Source organism: Enhydra lutris, unplaced genomic scaffold (assembly GCF_002288905.1).
Source record: "Enhydra lutris kenyoni isolate GAN:26980312 unplaced genomic scaffold, ASM228890v2 scaffoldscaffold45, whole genome shotgun sequence".
In the NCBI taxonomy this organism is placed as follows: Eukaryota; Metazoa; Chordata; class Mammalia; order Carnivora; family Mustelidae; genus Enhydra; species Enhydra lutris.
In genome coordinates this window covers 9,538,955-9,558,482 of record NW_019154129.1, presented here as the reverse complement: position 1 = coordinate 9,558,482, position 19,528 = coordinate 9,538,955, and the positions used below count along the sequence as shown (strand labels likewise).

Genomic DNA, 19,528 nt, shown 5'->3' with positions numbered 1-19,528 from the left:
CCCCACCCACCCTGCCCCACACGTACCTATCTGTAGACCATATAAAAGTGGCCGACGAGTGTCAGCATCCAGACTAAAGCTAGGAGAGGCTACAGGAGTCACAGAGGAGTGTTTCCTTCGAGAACATGTTCACTGAGCCACTGAGACCCCAGTGAACTCGCCACAGGAAAGTGAGCAGGAACACCACCACCTTCTAACCCATCTCTTTTTTTAATTCTTTCCCAATACCTTCAAGTTGTCCCCATCCTAATACTGTCCCCCTCTTGTGGCGATCCCGGATGTGTGGCCTAGGGTCCTGCAATCCTCTTCTCTCTTCCTGTGGAGATGAAGCAGTTTGATGGGCCCCAGGTCTCTTGGTGGAGGACAGAGATCAACTCACTGTCTTTGCTGTCAATGACCCTGGAAGATTTGCCACAAATCTTGGCGATTATTAACCATTTCTGTCCTAAGATCTTCTCAAACCAGTGCACGTTGTGCTAACCCAGACTCCGCAGGCTGAAAGTTGTGATGTTCTACCGTTTGAGAAAGGACGGTTGCACCCCGAGCCTTCTTGGTTGTCTGGTTGGTGTTGGTTTGCATGAAAGTGAGCGTGCGTTCATCTACAAGATAGCTCAAGCCATCCCCAACCAGGAACTGGAAAGGCCTGCTGTGGCCTCCCGTATTCTGGGCTGCAGCCTTTCATTTTTGGAAAGGAGGGATTTTGTCTCCATCCTGAGCTCCCAGAAACCCCATAAGCCAAGGGGACCGGTCAGATCCTGCAGTCCAGAATCCCTGAGGGGTTTGTCAGAAGCCCACCACCTCTTTCAGTAGGACTGTAGGATCTTACTAGGTTGGGCTGCATTTTTTTTCTTAAGGATGAGTAGGAGATGGGTCAGTAGAGAAGTAGAAATGCCCATAACACTCTGCTTTTGAAAATGGATTGATTTGCAGTGGCATCAGGGCAGGTACTAATGCAACAGCTGGGGCAGAGCTGAGGGACCCCAAAGCCCACGTACCCTCCATGTGGCCTTTTTCTTCCCCCTTCCTGGCTGATAATTACTGTAGCTCCTTTCCAGCCATGGAGAATTGCCAGGAGCAGAGCATTTTCCCAAATGCAAAGCATGCCTGATCTGGAACAGTGTTCCAGATGCTTTCTTTCTGGATAGGGGGAAGCCGCAGCCTAGCAGTGGATTATACCAGCAGCAGCAGTGAAAACCAAAGGATTTTCTTTTAAAAGTCCTTCGGTGTTTCATTTGGAAGAGCTCAAGAAACCAGAGGGATGGGGTGGGACGAGGGGCCACTCTTCCTGGGCAGGTTCGCTTCCGTCTTCTCAGTGGGCGCCTCAGACACCCAGACTCGGGTGAGCCATCGTGGGGTCCAGACCTCAGTGGACCCTCCAGGAAAGTGAAGGGGGAGGACATCCCTTAGTTTCACTGTCGCTCTCCAAATAGCAGGCTCTTCAAACTGCGGGGTTATGGTATGGTGGTGCTCCCTTTGCATACTGTGCCGTACGTGTGTGGCCAGCATGGATCCATTTCCCCCAGTGTCTTTCAGACTATATCTTAGATCCAAGGAGGAGGGCGCTGTGGCCCCTGATGACCGTACAGACGCCCCAGCGATCAGGATGCATACTCTTTTGAAGCCTACTCTGCCACACTTCCTGGTGTGGCGGGGGCACAGTCCTCTGGGCGTCCTTGCAGCAGTCAGGCTGCCCAGGAGAGCTACACGCCACTGGGAACTTCTCCTGTGGGGTGAGGGTTTTTCACTCCCCTTCCTGCTCCCTCTAGGTCTCCCCAGCTATCTCTGGGACAGGGGGCGTGGGGAAGTGATGCTACAGGAAGAATAAAGTTCCGAGAGGGCACAAAGGCTCTAATTGAGATAGAGTAAAACACAGGGAAATTATTCAGTGCTCTTACTCCGTCCCTATAAGAAAATCACTTCATTGTGCTAGAATCCTGGTCTGGGCCCCAACACAGCTCTACTGCATTTCATTGGCATCAGCTTATTTCGATTCAGTCCAGAGGGTACTAAGAAGTAATATTTGCATCTCTCCGCAGAGTTGACAAAGCACTTTAACAAACACAGGTTCTCTCTCCCACTCCATGTGCAGCATTGTTATGCGTTTTAGTCCCGACATAACCCTGAGCTCAAATGCAGCGCTCTTAACTACGTCTGTGACTCAGAAAGTAGGTAGTGCTTCACTCCAACAGTATCTGTAAGTTGACTTCTAGAGCGCCACGCGATCGGGTTAGAAGAGAACCTCTCCCTTGCCTCTACAGCCCAGAAGTCTGGGCGGGAGTGAGAGCAGGGCTTGGCAAGCCCTGTGTAAGACCCCCCCCACCACCCCATCGCAATCGCCTATCTGTAGACTTGCTTGAAATGGTACCTGGTTTCTTTCCATGCGCTTGATGATTAGACCGGGCTCAGACCCAAGAATACCACTTCATGCGAACAGGAAAATGAGGCTTAGAGAGAGCGACTCACCTAGTCTTTGAGGAAGGACATTGCCAAGGCAGAACTTGAACCTGGATCTTCTGGCCCCGTGCCCTGTGCTCTCCCAGCACCATGGGTGGCCTCCTTGTTTCCACTTGTTGCTAAGGTCAAAAAGAAAAAAAAAAAAGGCGAGTTCATGATGACATGGCCGCAAGCCATGGTGAGGTCACCCGCAAAGCTCCTACTTTCTATTCCGTTGTTTGGTTGGCTTTTCCCTAAAGGGGTCCGATGAGCTTGAAGGCATGTTGGCCAGTGTTCTGTGAACTCTCAGGGGTGATGTGAAATTACACATGCTGTATGCCCAGAGTCCCCAGAAACTTACCTTCGGAGTGTCTCGAAGGGTTTGGAATATCTGTGGGAACCGTGACCTAGAATCTTCAGGAAGCCCCTCTGGAGAATCTTGGCTGTGAACCGAATCCTGAGGATGGGAGCAAGTGTCTTCTCTCCCGGTTTACTCCTCCTCTCGCTGCCTTCCCTCACGCAGCGACGATGGCTTGGCCCTTGGCTCACCTGTGCCATGGCCAGTGCTTGAGTGGACGCTGGACATAAAAAAAGGTGAACACAATCGACTTGGGCCAGCCTCCGCGGGGCTGACACACGTGGCGGAGGGGCGGTGGGAGGGGTCAGTCATCAGGCCGAGGGGCAAGTAAACAAAACCAGTTGCGAGACTTGCTATATTACCTGAAGGGCAGACGAGGGCCAAGACTATAAAGCACAAAATGAATTTGCATGTGTTCTCGGAGTCGCGGCGAGGTCAGTGCGCCTGGAGCACAGTGAGCGAGGAGCAGGGGCGACCCCGGCAAGTCTGGGTTTCATTCTGGGATGAGTGGAAAACCACTGGTGGGGTTGAAGCAGGGAAGAGGTACGATTACATTTATATCTGATAGATCTGATAGATTATACCTGATAGATCTAGATAGATGATGGATGGATGGATGGATAGGAGAGCAGGATGGATGGATAGGAGAGCAGGATGGATGGATGGATAGGAGAGCAGAATGGATGGATGGTAGAGTTGTTAGCCACAGATGTAAGTGGCAAGAGTAGAAGCAAAGAGGAAAGACTTCCGGCTGTTGTCGATTCGGTTCTGATGAAACCCTGGTGGCTGAGGTTAGGGTGGCCATAGTGGGAACGGAGTAAAGTAGACACATGGAAGATTCCATCTGTAATTTCTGATGGGCAGGATGTGGGGACATGGCAGCATCATGGCCAGGTTGAGCCACTGTCCACTTTGGCAAAGGGAGGGGTGGCGTGGGGGTGACGGCGGTGTGTGTAGGTCACTCGGAACATGGCGGTCGTAAGACATCTTCCCATCACTCCCATCGAGGTCCCTGGGAATTGCCACTTTTCCTCTGGGCTGTGCTCAGCCAGCTCTGAGGACAGGAGGTCGCTGATGTGCCTGGCACTTCTGCTGCAAGACTAGCCCTCCAGTCCACATCTTCCCTAATAACCTTGTGTCTAAATTGTCGTGTCACACAAGGGCATGTTTAGAAATTAGCATTTGAAAAGAAGCCTCCTTGCTTTCGGTTTGAGCTGACATGGTCCCTTTTCCTCTGTGGAAATGAAATTTATTAATCATAATAAAACCATTGGATTCTGAAGGTAGAGGTCACCCCGAGGAGAAAAGGAGCCTGCTCATTTACGAGGAATAGTTCAGTGCCGCTGTATTTTTCTTCTGCCTCAGAAAAGAATACTGCCAAATTGTTACCTTGGGTTTTCCACAAAGGTCGAAGCTCTGCCCAGGGTTAGAGGCAACAAAGAATTTGCCGCTAAAGCACGCGGAGGGCAGAGGTGGGCGTCATCCTCACTGAATAGGTTCAGACTACCAACATGTTCTCTCCTCCAAAGACGAAAATCTTGCCCCAGTAAAACCTTTCCCCCGAATTCTAAAAAAAATAAGTTCTCGAAATGGGCACTGTCCTGCTCGTTTTGAAGGAATACCATCAAAGTGACACGCTGGCATCATTTACTAAAGTTCCCGGGAATTTTCAGTTTATCTTTGCATTTTAAGACCAGCTTTGCCGGGTGGAAGTACATGAAAATAACCCTATTAGTGGCCTCTTTTTCCCTCCAGACCAATGACAGACTATTTTCTCACAAAACGAAAAGCAGCACCAAACTCCTAGATCATGTCCTTTTTAGCCCCATTCACATCTCCTTCTAGTGATGTGGGCAGAGGCCCAACTTTCACGGGTGACCTCCGTGAATCTAAGATTTCTTCAAAAACTTCCTCCTCCCTCTTTAACACACCCTTGGTCTTGGACTTAGAACTGTTCTTCCTCCCAGAGAGAGGGAGTGTTGTTGCCCGAAAGCCATCTGAGGGAGACAAATCAATCACGGTGTCCCAAAGAATGGAGACCAAGAGGGGTTGACTGTTCGTTAGTTTCCCCGAGAGGGTCACCTCGGAAAAGAAACGTCCCTTCATGCCCTGGCTTTGCAGGATCAGGAGAACGTGGTGTGTTTAAGCAGGAAGCCTCATCTAGGTCATCTGAGCCCAGAGCCCTTGGAAACACACAGGCAGGCTTTAGGAGCAGGACACAGCCGGGGAGAACTTGGTATCATCAAAAATTTCTTTTCCCTGTGGGGGTCTAACTCGGACCCTAAAAGTTAAAGAAGCTCTCTTGGGTCTCATCCAGGCTTCGTCCCACTATCCCAGACTCTGGCGTGAGCTAGCAAGGGAGACCCACCAGTACATTCTTATCCTCCAGTTGTGAAAAAGATGGGAAGGAAAGGAAAGGATATAAATACAGGCAACTGAGACTTTACGAGATGAGAGGGAGCTAAAGGTTGACAGCAGACAAAGCATCTCTTCTTACCTCGTTCCTTCGTTCCCTAAAGTAAAGCCCAGGACTCACAAGCCCTTGGTAACGGACGTGCATCTCATGTAGTGGCCGGTACCCGTGTCCCCCCGCTGCCGTGCGCCTGGGCTGCTAACGGCGCAGAGCGGCTGCCTCCTTCAGAGAACTCCCCGCTGCCACAGAGAGTCCATTAGACCCAGAAGTTATCCTCCATTCCACACGGAAGCCCACAACTCCTGCTTAACTTCCACGGGCATTAAAAAACTGACTCCCTGTCTCCAGGTGGGGTCCTCTCTGGGGTGCAGCTCCCAGGGTCAGGCAGAAGTTAGTCTCCAGCTCAGACCACATCCTTGCTTCTCTTCTTTCTCAGTCCCCAACCCGCGTGCCCGTCCGCCCCCCCTCTGATAGGCTCCTCCACAAAGCAGGTGCAGGATAAGGATCTCCATTCCAGGGAACTTAACCTCGCTCAGCGCGCCTCAGCTTCGATCATTAGCAAGACCAGTGTGCAGACTCTCTCCAGGAAGGCGGCGGGCAGGTCATTCGAGTCAGGGTCTAGACACCATGTCCGGAGCCTTCGGGTTGCCCTGAGAGATTCAAGGATCAGCTCGGACTCCGTTTGGCCCTGTGACTCCGAGCAAGTAACTGAAACTCTCTGAACCTTCATTTCTGATTTGCTGCTGTGTTCGGCCCCGGACGCTCAGCAGGCATCCCTCTCTGTTTTTATTCCAAAGCCGGTCCTGAAGGGCATGGCAGTCCGGGGGGGGCCTGGGGGAGGGGCATGGAAAAACTCAAAGATGAGCTCTCGTCCTCAAGAAATATTGTTCCAAATGGGTCCCTTCTCCGAACCCGACCACTGACTGATGAGGCAGAAGTTCTGAGGTGATAGGATCGAAATCAAATCAGACTCATTCTTGAGTGGGGAGGGTGGGGGGGGGGGAGAAGTCCTACAAAGCCTTCAAGGGTCCTCCTGTTCAAGTACATCTGTTATTTTCTGAGATGGTGGACCCTCACGGCAGACTAGGCTGCTCGACCCTTTGTGACCTACCTTGTCTCGCTTGATTGGTAACAGCCGAATTAGCAGAAAAGACGGCGTCTCTAGAGAGACAGGTCCCCTGCGGGTACGGGGCTTCTTAAAACCACTCCTTCAAGTTGTTTCTTCTGCCTACCTCGGGCTCCGTGGTAGCTCTGCGAGCAGCGTAGGAAGGGCGCTACGAGAGAGAGGAAGATGCGTTATTATCTCACCAGAAATGCTAAGGGACGGAAGAATGCGCTGGACGCAGCCGGCCTCCTCCGATGTCGTGGGGCAGGTGGGAACGTGTCCCCAACCTCTGAAGACAAACAGGGCCTCTCCACACTGTCTCGGAATTCTTGTATGTTAGGGTTATCGGGACTCGGCAATTGCAGATTATGGACTCACCGTCCCCCGTGTTCTCCTTTCAGTTACGGACGAGTTTATGCTGCCGACCCCTACCACCACACACTTGCTCCAGCCCCCACCTACAGCGTTGGTGCCATGGTGAGTACCAGGCCCTCCTCTTCCTCACTTCTTCCTGCTTCCCTTCCCTTCCCCCAGCTGGGACCTTAGCATACGGGTGGACGGTTGACGTCCTCTCACTTTCCCTTAATTGAATTTGTCTCTTGTGCTAACAGCAGCTAAAATGCCACATTAATCCTCCCAGTAAACTTGATAAATGTCTTAATTTCTTGGCAATGTAGTGCATGTAAGTTATTATATTTCTAATTTTGCAAGTCTCACCTAGCAGAGCACTTACCTTAATGGAATAATTAGTCATTTTGATAATTAAATCCATCACTAACAGAATGCAGTGTCAATGCAGAACTTTTTTTTTTCTTTTTTTTTTCCCTCCCTCGCTGCTCATTCACATAGCCCCAAGGTTCCAGCCCCAGCACAGACTTCAGAGGAGCTAAGCTGCACACTTCCAGACCTCTGCTGTCAGGCAGCTGAGAATCTGACTGCCTCTCCTCCCCTATTACAATTCATGTTTAAAGTCATAGTCGCCCAGGAAAGAAAATAGAGAGAGGGGCACACTTTGTGTGTGTGCCTAGTACCTAAGGAATTAGAAGGAATCAGCTGGGTTTGGGAGTTGTCTTTTGTTTTCGCTTTTTTTTTTTGGTGGGGGGGGGGGGGGGGGGGGGTTGTTTTTGGTGGGGGGGGGGGGGGGGGGGGGGGGGGGGGGGGCGAAAATGGGAGGTGAGGGTGGGGTGAATCTGCCTGTACTTGTTCAAACTTCTATGCACTAAAACTCTTGAGTACAGTAAGACGTGCCCATCACGTGAGAGCGTATGCAATCATTAAAAAGCTTCTGGCATGCAGTTTTCTGCTTGGGATCAAGAATACCAGACCTTATCCTAAAAACAAATCCCCGTAGGCATTCTTTGGAATCGCCCGTACTTTTAGGAAAAAAAAAAAAAAAAAAAGGGAATAGTTAAGTGCCACCTCATAGCCATCTAGAGCCGTGACCAGACACGTCACCGGAGCTTGGCCATAGAAATTCAGCCATGATTTGGAAACATTATTTTCGCACAAGCTCGATGACGTCAAGCAATTACATCCGTAAACTCCCCTCTCAAGAACCAATTCCATCCAGGGTGTCGAGCCCGGGCAAGTAAAGCAGTTGATTTAGATTTTCATGCAGATTTTGCGTTCGGCAACTCTGCCCCAACACCGAGCCTGCTTGAGGAGCGGGTTGGAGAGGAGAGTCGGTCGCGGCATCCCACCCGCTGGCTACCCCCCCTCCCCGGGCTCTCGGGGCCGGGGGCAGACGGAGCTTTGGCCGACGGGATGCCGCGTTCATGAGTCAAACGAGCCAACAGAAGGAGTCAGGGCACATCCCACCATCGCCCAGCCTGTGCCGGAGGCGTCCTCTCCAGCGGGGCTGGCCGACGGGACTCGGTCTCGCAGGGACCTTCTCTAGAGAGAGACCCCGAGGGAGGTCGGGACTGGCCGTGTCGAGAGCTCTCGGAGCCTGAGCTGGGATGGGTAGGGGGCACCTCCCTTTCGGTCGCGTGTCTGTTTCTCACAGGAGTCTTTTTTGATGATCCACGTGTTGCAAAAGGAAAATGTAAAAAACACACCCCTCAAATTGCTTTGTTTCAGAATGCTTTTGCACCCTTGACTGATGCCAAGACTAGGAGCCATGCTGATGATGTGGGTCTCGTTCTTTCTTCATTGCAGGCTAGTATATACCGAGGGGGATACAACCGTTTTGCTCCATACTAAATGACAAAACCATTAAAACCTTCCAATGTGGGGAGAGAGGAAGCTTTCCGAGGCCTGGGTATTGCAATACACGCAGTAGTACGTCATTTTAGCAGCTCTAAAAATTAAAAAAAAAAAAAAAAAGAGGAAAAAAATTACATTTTTTATCTTATACCTCAGATATTTTGTTCTGTGTATTTTAATATTGTGGGTCTTTAATTTCTGAAGGTTCCGTAGTTTGGTTGCTGGCTGTAGGAGTTTTTGTGGTTGAACTAGAGAGACGCTAGCTAGGAATAAAAACCGGTTTAGGGCCATATCCAGAGTGCTATATCATGTAAATGAATTCTATATGCTGAATCTTAAGCTACTGGGGTTATCAGCTGTCTGGGAAGAGTGTAAGTGACTACAATAGTCATTTTTTTCTGCATCTGCTTTATTTTCTTTTACGAGCGGGGAAGGGTGGGGGGGGAGGGTCTTAGGGGACGGGGACCGGGATTTGGGCTAAAAGGAAACCCAGAATAGTAACTGACGAATCCAAACGACCCACTGCACCAACAATCATATGTCAGCGGTTCTAAGTTACTCATTGAGTTCAAGCCAAAGGTTATGTTGTTTAAGGGAGTGCTTCTCCAAGCACTTTGTGCATCCAAGTTGAATGAAGCTGTGCAAACCCACCCTTTAAACCATTCCACTTGGCCGTATTCAGCTTCTCAACCAGCCGCTAGTTATTTAGGCAAAAACTGCTAGTTAGGCCATCAACAAGCATTCTTTTTATATTTCTTCCAGTATAATAAATTATTGATATCATTGCTGACTTTTATATTACGGGAGGGAAAAAAAATAACATTAATAAAAAGGTGATAAAAAAGCACTGTTTCTATTTTTTTCTTTTTTTCCAAAAAAAAGAAAGTAATAAAAACTTAAATTCTTTGTACCAGTTAAAAAAAAAATGTATAAAATTTACATCTGTGCAGTGGCGTTGTTAAGTTCTAGAAACAGTCTATGAAGCTTTAGTTTTAGCCTAGTAGAGCAACTGTTAGAGACAGATGTATAATTTTTATGGAATTACATGATAATCATATTCGGATTTATAGAAGCATTTTACAAGTATTGCAATCATTGAGTAGAGATAATCATGGTATTTTCATCAGCTTGGTACTTTTTGAAACATGACTGTGTTGTGTGAGCAATCTGCAATTTTTCCGTCCGTGAGAGCCTGCCCTCCTCCTCCTGGTCCCCGAGGAGTCTCTCAAACCAGTATCTTTAGTTCCGTCTCCAAGGCCCAGGACACTCGTCAGAAGGAAGCAAAAAAAGTGGGTTTCACCCTCCTCTCCCCATATCCCCCACCCCGCAAGAACAAAAGCTCCGTCCCCCCTACTTCCCCCAAGCAGGGCCAGAGTGACAGCCGAAAAATTGCAGTTTGTACTACTTCTGTTTGAACTCTTTCCATGTTGTCCTGTTTACAAGTTAACCTAAGTTGGGGTATCTGTCACGGGTCTTCCTGTTTTTGTATTTAAATGAAAAACAAACAGCGGCCAGCCGCCTCCAGTAGTCCCGCTGCCATAGGTCAGTCTCCTTGTGTACAGCGTAGGCCCTATGGCGCGCCCCTCAGCCGATTATCAACTCACCGCTGTGGACCTGCCAATCCGCTTTAACAACTCCGCTTTCAAACAAAACCAAACAAAACTTAAAAAAAAAAAAAAAAAAAAAAGTGTGTGTGATCCAGCTTTTCTCTCGTCATCCTATGTGCATGCAGTAAGATCGGTTGGATATTAAACCATCAATAAAGTTTCACAAGATTTGAAAACAAAGTTTCTGGAGCTTCGCTATCTAAGACAGATGCTCGGGGGATCTGGAGAGAAGCCAAGGGGTGGTGTGGGGGGGGGGGGGCACTGCTTAGCAGCCAGAAGCACGCAGGTCAGATGTCCTTTTCCACAGACTGATGTGGGTGGGGGAGCGAGGGGCCAGAGCAGGTGTTTTTAGGCCATTCTCATTCCCCCACCTAGATGACAGTGCTAGGACCGTGGGTGCCTGGCAGATGGGTTTCTAATTCCACGAAAACACTCTGGCACCATGCCCCCCGGAGGGGAGAGAGGTCGAAGGGACATGGCGGGGGAGGGGGGCGCTCGGGAGAACCCAAAACTCTCTCCCGATGGCCTCTGAGGTCAAAAATCCAGAATTTGCATTGTATTTGGAATCACAAACATAGAATTCTTACTGTGTGGGTTCAAGTAAAATTAATTTGCAGTTTTGATTTTCATCAATGAGCTATACTTTCCCCCATGACTGTATGTAGTTTTAATAAAATCATTTAGAGCAAGTGAGTGCCCCATGATGTTCCAAAACCTTTCGTCTGGGCACTCCACCAAGATGCCAATAAGTCATTTTAAAATGTATGTCAGAGATGTAAACGAACATTTTGGATTTTTTTAAACAGTATTTATTTGGAATGTTTTCATTTATCTAAGTAACTATTGCTATTATGAATTATGGAAAAAAAAGATTAATATCACGTGTGGCATATAGTGACTTCTTAACACACACATCACGCAATCTGCAAACCCAGAAAATGTGTATATCTGTCTTTAGAAATTAGTGTTTATATCACTTACAGTGGTTTGTGAATAAAGAAAAACTGGTTTGTAATATCAAAAAAATAAAAGCTTAGTCTGAAAAGGTACCTGCGAGTCGGTGTTCTGAGTCCTTTTGCTTCCGTGCGTTTCCTGGGATGGGTAGAGTCCAAGAGCACACGCGTGGCCGGAGTCGGGCCTGCTGGCGGTCCGGGGCTGTGGGCACTGCAGGGGTGACGGGGTGAACAGGGCCGCCGGACTCAGCAGGCACTCCTTGCGCAGTCGTCTTTCCAAACGAGTCTGGGGAAGGAACCAGAGACGTTTGAGAAAGAAACAGAACTCAGGTGACCGATTCTCCAGCAAGGGAAATGTCTCCAAAACAGCCACAAAAACTGTGCATTTCAAACAAAACATATGAGCAAGTCATTAATGCAGCTTTGGGGGGGGGCGGGAGGCACAGGGGAAGAAGATAAACACGAGCAAGGGCTACAGTGTCCGCTTCCCAAGGGCTCACTATGACCCAAGGGTCCTGCCCAGCCTCCGGTGCGCCTCATTTCATCGAATTATTCAATGTTGCCATGAGGGTTGAATCTCGGCCCCATTTAGAAACCGAAATACCATCGCCATCCTATCATTTAATTATCGTGCGATCCCGTCACGTTGGTAACACATATAAAGACCAAACAAAACGGGTTTGAAGCCTGATCCGGTCACTTGTGAGCCAGAGCCAGGGCAAAGCTGAACCAAAGCCCTGGGCCCCAGGCTCCTCTCCCGTAATTCAGGATCGTGGTGACACCCACCTGTTCACGCTGTCGTGCATGATAAATGAGAGAGTACGTGACAGAACCGTGAGCTCCTATGACGTGAAGTCCCACATCGAGTGAGCAGCGAGTTCGACCTTCTAGAAGGTGCCATCCTAACCAAAGCGGGTACGTATGCTCTCCCGGCCGACGGAGGGCTTGTAGCTTTCAACTGTAGAGCCGAGAAACCTCACCCTCAGGGCCAAAGGCTGATTCTCGTTCTCCCGTCCTCCTCGCGCAGCGCAGGCAGTCTCCGTAGTGTGACTCATGCCATGTCAAGTGCATCCACGGGTCCCTTTTCTGTAAACTCCTCGCGCACGGGGCTGCGCAGGTCCACACCAACTTCTAATGCCCGACCGAGGTTCTGGGAAGGTAACATTTTATGAAAGTAGACAAGACGGACTGACAGGTCATATGATTTGCCCAAAGTCACGTCTAGCGACGACTGGAAAAAGAACCCACATGGAGACCTGCCTCACGCTAAGCCTGTGCCCTCTCCCCAAAATTCTGCTCCATTACGGACGGTGCGGGGTGGGGGGTCAAGCCTAGGCTTCCAGGTCCCTCCCTACAGCATATGGAAGGCTGAATTAATTTTAAAAAATTCACTGGTTTTGGGCGCCTGGGTGGCTCAGTGGGTTAAGCCGCTGCCTTCGGCTCAGGTCATGATCCCAGGTCCTGGGTTCGAGCCCCACATCGGGCTTTCTGCTCAACAGGGAGCCTGCTTCCTCCTCTCTCTCTGCCTGCCTCTCTGCCTATTTGTGATTTCTCTCTGTCAAATAAATAAATAAAATCTTTAAAAAAAAAAAAAAATTCACTGGTTTTATCCTGGCACGTGGCGAGGAGGGTGACAATTATCTCCTAAAATGCGGATTCATATCAGAGTCCCTGCGCTGTCCAGATACAGGGGTGTAAGTTTGGATAAAAGCGGTAGTGTACACCAGGATCTCCCAAACCAGGCTCCTCTCCAAAATGAAGAGAAGACACCTGTACATTTTACGTAAAATGTAAAGAAAATTAAAATGATGGCTGAAGCAGAAAGGTTTGTTACAAGACTCGAGCGGATGCAAACGCTTGGCAACGGCCCCCTCCTCCCCCGTGTGCCTGTGGGAGGACCTGAGGAGCCCAAAGGAGCCCATAGCAGGTGACACACGTGTGTGGATACACAGAGGCTGCCATTAAGCTTTGTACGGACAATGCCCGGGAGACCGTCACAGTCTGATCCCAACTGCAGTTTTTTCTCTTAAAACAGTACTCGAATTACACAGTTAGACCTCCTCCATGTCAAAAAATTTAAAAAAAAAAAAAAAATCACAGATACGATTCAATGAGCTTAGAACCGCTCTCTCCATCCCCGGGTCTCCCTCAACAGCCTGACAAGCTGGGTTGCTTCTGGCGGCATCGGAAGGCCGTCCCTTGCACACACACGTTGTCTGTGTGTGCACCCATGCCCTCACAGACACACCTGATGAGCTTATGGAGAAGGCACAGCCCCGGGCCCCGTCTGCTGTTAGCACTCCTGAGCTGGGCCCGCTATCGTCCAGGGAGGAGTCCGCTTTCAGTCACTTTCCTGACGGCCCTCCTGTTGGATTCGCCCTGCAGATCTGACCCTTTTCCTGTCGGGAGAGCCAGTCGATGGGCACATATGTGCATGCATGTGTGTGCGTGTGTGTGCGCACGCATGTGTGTGCATGCATGTGCGTGTGCGTGCACATGTGCGTGCAGTGTGAGCATGTGTGCGTGCATGTGTGCATTTGTGCAATGTGTGTGCATGTGCGTGCACGTGTGTGCATGAATGTATGTGCATGCATTGTGTGTGCGCACACACACAAGCATGTACCGACACATACCACGTACCAACACATAGTCCCAACCTTTTGTCTGTGATGAATTTTTCACCGAAGAAGTCAAGAATTAGGACTAAAAATAATATCCTCACGAGGGAAGACATAAAATAGTCACTTCTGTTGGAAAACTTAAGAAGTCTGGGGGGTTTTGTGCGTGTGTGCACACAGGCGTGCACAACGCTGTATCATATACTTGGGAGACAGGTATGTAAATCCACCCGGTGCTTTTCGGACAGGAAGGGCAGGAATTTCTCCGTGGGCAGTTGCTTGGGATTCGGTGCCATGTGGGCCACTGGACCATGGGCCGAGTCCGTCTCGTGTCCCAAAGCAGAGCCCTTTAACGGTGGGGACACCAGGGCTCGAAGCTGCTGTTATCTGCAGCCCCGGGAGGGATGCCGGAGTGGGCGGGGCGGGAGCAGCTGCCCAGCGGCCACTTCTGGGAGCCCCTCACGAGAGCACGGTCCCCCCCGCCCGTGCACTGTGTCCTACTCACCCGGAATGGCGGACAGGGGACACCGAGGGTGCGTCTCTGCCTCGGGGTCTAGGTCACCACGGCTGCCTGGCCCACGGACACCCGGCCTGGAGAAGAGAATTTACCCGTCGTCTCAAAGGGGAAACGTTTTCCCGGTGGCTCGTTATTAAAAACATCAAGGATTTTTTTAAAACCCACGGTGCCCTCTCCTGAAGGACTCGGGACCGGAGCCAACCACGAGGCTCACTGACATCGTCTGGCCAGAGGCTGACACTCTACAAAGGCCGCCTCTACGGTTTGTCCACACAGAAGCGGCTCTCCACAGACGGAGCCACGAGAGGCATTTAGACAGTCTCTCAGCCTCTCTGTGACTCAGTCACCTCCTCTAGAACACACGGGGGACAAGGGTAGCCACCTCGACATGTCCTTCCGAGAGCGAGCTGCGTTTCGAACGTGCAGAGCGCACCACCTGGCATATAGCCTTCTTCCTTCCTAATAATCCATCATTTCCGCGGCGACCTGTAGAATTCGTACGTGCCGTCTACGCTTCATAGACTCCAGTAACATATATACCTTATCTGTCGGCCACCTAACATGATTATACATGCAGACCCACACCGTGGTGTGTGTATACACATGTGTGCACATACGCACACGCACACACACATAAACCGATTACATGCGCATGCGGGTACACATGCTGTTTAATACACGTTCCTCCTTGTGCGTTCTCGGCAACCGCATACGCATTAGTGGACCATGAGCACTGACTCTTGCAAAGGGCCTAGGCAGTGACAGGGGAAGCGACCAGCAGACGGGGCCTTACTGCTGCTCCTCCTGTTGGCTTCACTGTCTCAGTCCTCACAGACCCGCCAAGCAGTCCCCTCCATCACCGGGTCCACCCGCAAGGCAGCAGAGGCAGAAGCGGGTGGACAGACTCTCGGGCCCCCGGCTCTCGGTGGCGGCGCTGAGCCGTGGGCATCGCCGCCCGGCTCCAGAGTCCTCCCCGCCACCCAGCCGGTCACTGGGACCCAGACCCCCACTCTCCGTGCCGGGTGGCGCCTCCCCCTCAGGGCGGCCCAGCTCGGTCACTTGCCCGACCCCGAAGTCTGCACCCGCCGCGGCCAGGAGCCACACCCCGCGTTCTTTCCTTCCCTGCGCATGGCCCTCCGGGGCCCAGATTACCAACCACCTCGCCGGCTCTTGCCGGGGGTTGTGGCGGGGTGGGGGGCAACACCTGGAGGGCCGGGGACGACCTCGGACCCTTCCCCGTGGAACTGAGCCCCCGCCTGCCATTTCCACGTGCGAAGTCTCCCGCAGAGGCAGGCGGACGGCCGCCGCGGGACCGAGGCAGTGCGGTCCGGGAGAGCAGGAGAATTCCCGGGCTCCGGGCTGCGGGTGGGAACTGGAGAGCAGAGAGCCGAGAAGCCGGGCGGTGGGGGCACCGCGGGCAGGGGGCGGGCAGGGGACGGCTGGGCGGGCATGCGACGCAAACCGGCAGCCAGCGGCGCGGACACTGCAGCCAACCTTGAAAAGAAAGTTGAAAAACCAAAATATATTATATGTTTATAAAAAATAAAATTTAAAAAAAATAAATAAAATTAAAAAAAAAAACAAAAAAAAAAAAACAAATCAAAAAAAAAAAAAAAAAAAGAAAGAAAGTTGAAAAACCTGCCTGGAAGCGGACAGCAGTAAGGGCCGGGGAGCACACGGACCCTCGCGCTCACGTCCGGAGAGTCGACGTCTCCGCAGCCCCACCAGGAAGCTGTCTGGGGCGGAGAGGCGGGTCGGAGGCTTTTATCTCCCCCGAACACTCCGGGGCCGGCGCGCGGCCTTGAAATTCATGAGTGTCAGAAGGATGCCGGCGCCCGCGGACTGCTCGGCGGTGACACGGGGCTGGCAGCACACAGGGCCTGCTGCTGCTTTTTCCTTTTCTAGTTTCCTAAGCTGCGTGACTAGATGATGCCTCGTTCTTCCCGCGATCCCCGCTTCTCGCACGGGCAAGCCCCGCTCTTCCCCTCGCGTCCCGTCGACGGTGCGAGCGCGCATGGGCTGCGTGCGGGGCCCCGGCTCGGCTCGACGAGAAATGAAGGCAAGAGGGGACCACGCCGCCACCAAACTTTCCACGGCAGCGGCGACATTCCTGTGCAGAAAGCCCCAAGCGGTGGCGTCCTGCCCGGCAGAGGAAAAAAAGAGAAAACCCGCCTTTCCTCGCGTCAATCGCTTTTTGCCATCGCTTGGAGACAAAACGGAGTGAGTCTCTGTGGAGGGGAACCCGTCGGTGAGGGTTATGTTCCCGAAGCCATTCAAGACACAGACAGGCGGGATCAGGAGTGGAAAAGCGGCCACATACAGTGGTTAGAGAACTTGGGTCCTTTTTTAAAGAAGTTTCTAGATAAATCTGGGCTGGGGTCCTATCTCTGCGATTTCCCGTCTTCTTCCCACCTGTACCAACTCGGAGGCAACGCAGTCTCCCCGGCGGGGGGGGGGGGGGGCTCCGTCTGCAGGTGGGAGACGGGTGTGGTCGGGCTGCCTTGCACCAGCTAGACTGGAGCTGGGAAAGTCACTCAGTCACCATTTGGGGACTGAATTCAAACCCTGTGTTAAAAAGTGAGACATCTGATTTGTTTTTTGGGGGGGAGGGGAGAGGAGGGAGTTCCGAAGAGGTTGAATTACGAAAGCCAGAGAATGCTCTCCTCCGGGAACTGTTCTTGAAAATCGTCTTGGTGGTTTGGAGCCTACGTGCACTCCACTGCGGTCACCGGGACGCAGCCCGGGGACCTGGGCAGACCCACAGGCACGTATCCCCGATGTTCAGGGGATCCCGAGAACGCGGCGCCAGCCCGGCCCGCGTGTAAGTCTCCGCGGGGTCAGGCACTTGACCACTGTGTGCGCCCCCTTCCTTGTTAGTCCTGCAGTGGAGAAACACCGTTACCTCGAAGGGCACCGGTGAGAAAGTCATCAGAAAATGACCCTAAATGGTTCTGAACATAGAAGATATGAAGTATTACCCTTCTTCTCTCCTTGCCCCTTCATGAGCCTTGAGAGGTTTTTCATTCAGAGATTTCTCTTACTTGGGCACCCGGGTGGCTCTGTCAGTTGAGCATCCGCCTTTGGTTCAGGTCATGATCCCGGAGTCCCGGGATCCAGACCCGCATCGGGCTCCCCACTCACCCGTGAGACTGCTTCTCCCTCTGGTCCTCCCCCATCTCATGCTTTCTCTCTCTCTCTCTCTCTCAAATAAATAAAGAAAATCTTAAAAAAAAAATTCTGTTACTTCCTGGTTTCAAAGAAAACGAAATACTCAATGACAAATAAATCCACCAGCTACTCTAGGTACCAAGACCCGCGCTTGCTCCCTCCCCCAGGTAGGGGTAAGACAGATCAAGCTCGACCACAGGGACGCCTCCAGTCTTAGAACAGAGTCAAGATTCCAAGTCAGTCGGGACTGAGACAAGAGGGACAGAAATATTTGATCAACTCCAAAATGCCAGTAACTCTCTGGGTCCCCTGCCACCAGTTGGCTCTCTGCCAGCAGAAGTGCGCTGTGTCCACCCCGTCTGTGTGGCGCTGTGCTGGGACCAGACGGGGGGCGGGGGGGACGGCATCAGGAAAGGGCCTTCAGCTCTGTCCTGAGAGGTTACATCTCATTACACAGACTCTGCAACAGGGTACAGCCGTTCTCCTTCGAACCCCAGATTGACTTCTCACCCCCTGACGTCAACACCACGAACGTCACAACCACCTTTCCTGCACCTTCTACCAGGACGCTGTGACTGAGCCTGAGCTGTAGGCTGGGAGTCACCGCCTGGGAGTGGTCGGGATGAAATCTGGGTCTCAGGGACTCTACTCTTGAGTCTGCAGAGGTGGTTACCAGGTAGAGGTGAACCTGCAACCTTTGAGAATGGGGAGATCACACGGAATTCTTCCCTTGAGAAGCCAGAAGGTGCGGCGGCGCGAGGATCACGTGCTTTCGTGGTAATCACGCCAGCAGAGGGAAAGAAGCTGCCTTCTCAGGGGACAGGAGCTGACATGCGCAATAAGGGCTTGATATCCAAGCTAGATAAAGAACTTACACAACTGGACATGCGCCCACACAAAAGGGTCCCATTAAGAGACGGCAGAGGACCCAAACAGTTTTCAAAAGCAGGCATGCAGGCAGCCAAAAGAGGCACGAGAAGATGCTCTCTCTTCTCCCTCCCGTCCACGTCACTCATGCTCAGGGAAATGCAAATCAGTGCCACCATGAGGGGTCACCTCACACCTGTCACGACGGCGACCAGCAGCAGCACGAGAAACGCATGTTGGTGAGGACGTGGAGGGAAAGGAACACTCGTGCACTGTTGGTGGGAATGCAGACTGTGTAGCCACTCTGGAAGATGGCATGGCGGTTCCTCAAAAAATTAAAAATAGAGCTACCCTACGACCCAGCCATTCCCATACCCAAAGAATCCAAAGACACTAGTTAGAAAAAAATACGTGCATCCCTATGTTGATGGCAGCGCTCTTTACAGAAGCCGAGACACGGAAGGAGCCCAGGGTCCCTCCACAGGGCCACACACACCCAGCCGTAAAGAAGGGGCTCTTACCACGTGCAACAGGGATGGATCTAAGTAAAAGAAATCAGAGAAAGACAAACAACCATATGATTTCACCCCTACGTGGAATCTGAGAAACAAAACAAATGAACAAAGGAAAAAGAGACAAACAGAAGAACAGACTCTTACGTACAGAGAACAAACTGGTGGTTGCCGGAGGGGAGGGGAGGGAAGGGACAAGGAGGGGAAGGGAGGGGAGGGCACACTTAAGGATGAGCATGGAGAAATGTACAGAACTGTGGAATCATTATATTGCTCACCTGAAGGTCACTCTATATGTCCTTTATACTTCAATAAACATTCAATAAAGTATCTTTACGGCAAAAGACAAACAAAACAAAACAAAGCAAAAAAACCCCAAAAAACCACCACCACAACAACAAAACAGCAGCCTCTAGTTTTCCCAAAGCCCTGCCTTCTTACTGCGAGCCAGCCAAAAACTCAGCTGGGCTTTGGGTTGGGAAACCTCAGGTCTGGGGCAGGTTTATCGGGTGGCGGCATTCGAATCCCGCCGACTCGGAGAGCCAAGGGCCAAAGCAAGTCATTTTGCAGATGGGTGGGTCTGTAAACGACCCTACCTAGAAAGTGCAAGGGAAAGACAGAGAAAGAGGAAGGAAGGGGAAAAAGAGAGCAAGCGAGCAAGGCTGAAACGTTCTCCTCCCGGATTCGCTAATATGACAGGTGTAAGTGTGTTACAAATCCAGGACTCGCTTCCTGTCTCGTGACCTGTACCGGAGCTGATCGCATTTAAATT

At 51.3% G+C, this 19,528-nt stretch overlaps 1 protein-coding gene across 8 annotated transcripts in view; it reads left to right on the top strand.

Moving 5' to 3' along the window:
* Positions 1-8,577, top strand: part of LOC111156037 (RNA binding fox-1 homolog 1) — a 600,640-nt gene extending 592,063 nt beyond the window's left edge. For 4 of the 8 annotated variants that reach the window (XM_022516606.1, XM_022516607.1, XM_022516604.1 and 1 more), the window contains 2 exons: positions 6,711-6,786; positions 8,389-8,577. In XM_022516606.1, coding sequence (XP_022372314.1) covers positions 6,711-6,786; positions 8,389-8,511 — 199 coding nt within the window. In that variant the 3' untranslated portion in view covers positions 8,512-8,577. Of the gene's footprint in view, positions 1-6,710; positions 6,787-7,158; positions 7,307-8,388 lie in introns of those variants that run through there. The other 4 variants (XM_022516609.1, XM_022516608.1, XM_022516602.1 and 1 more) reach the window with 4 other exon arrangements.
* The last annotated feature ends 10,951 nt before the right edge of the window (positions 8,578-19,528 follow it).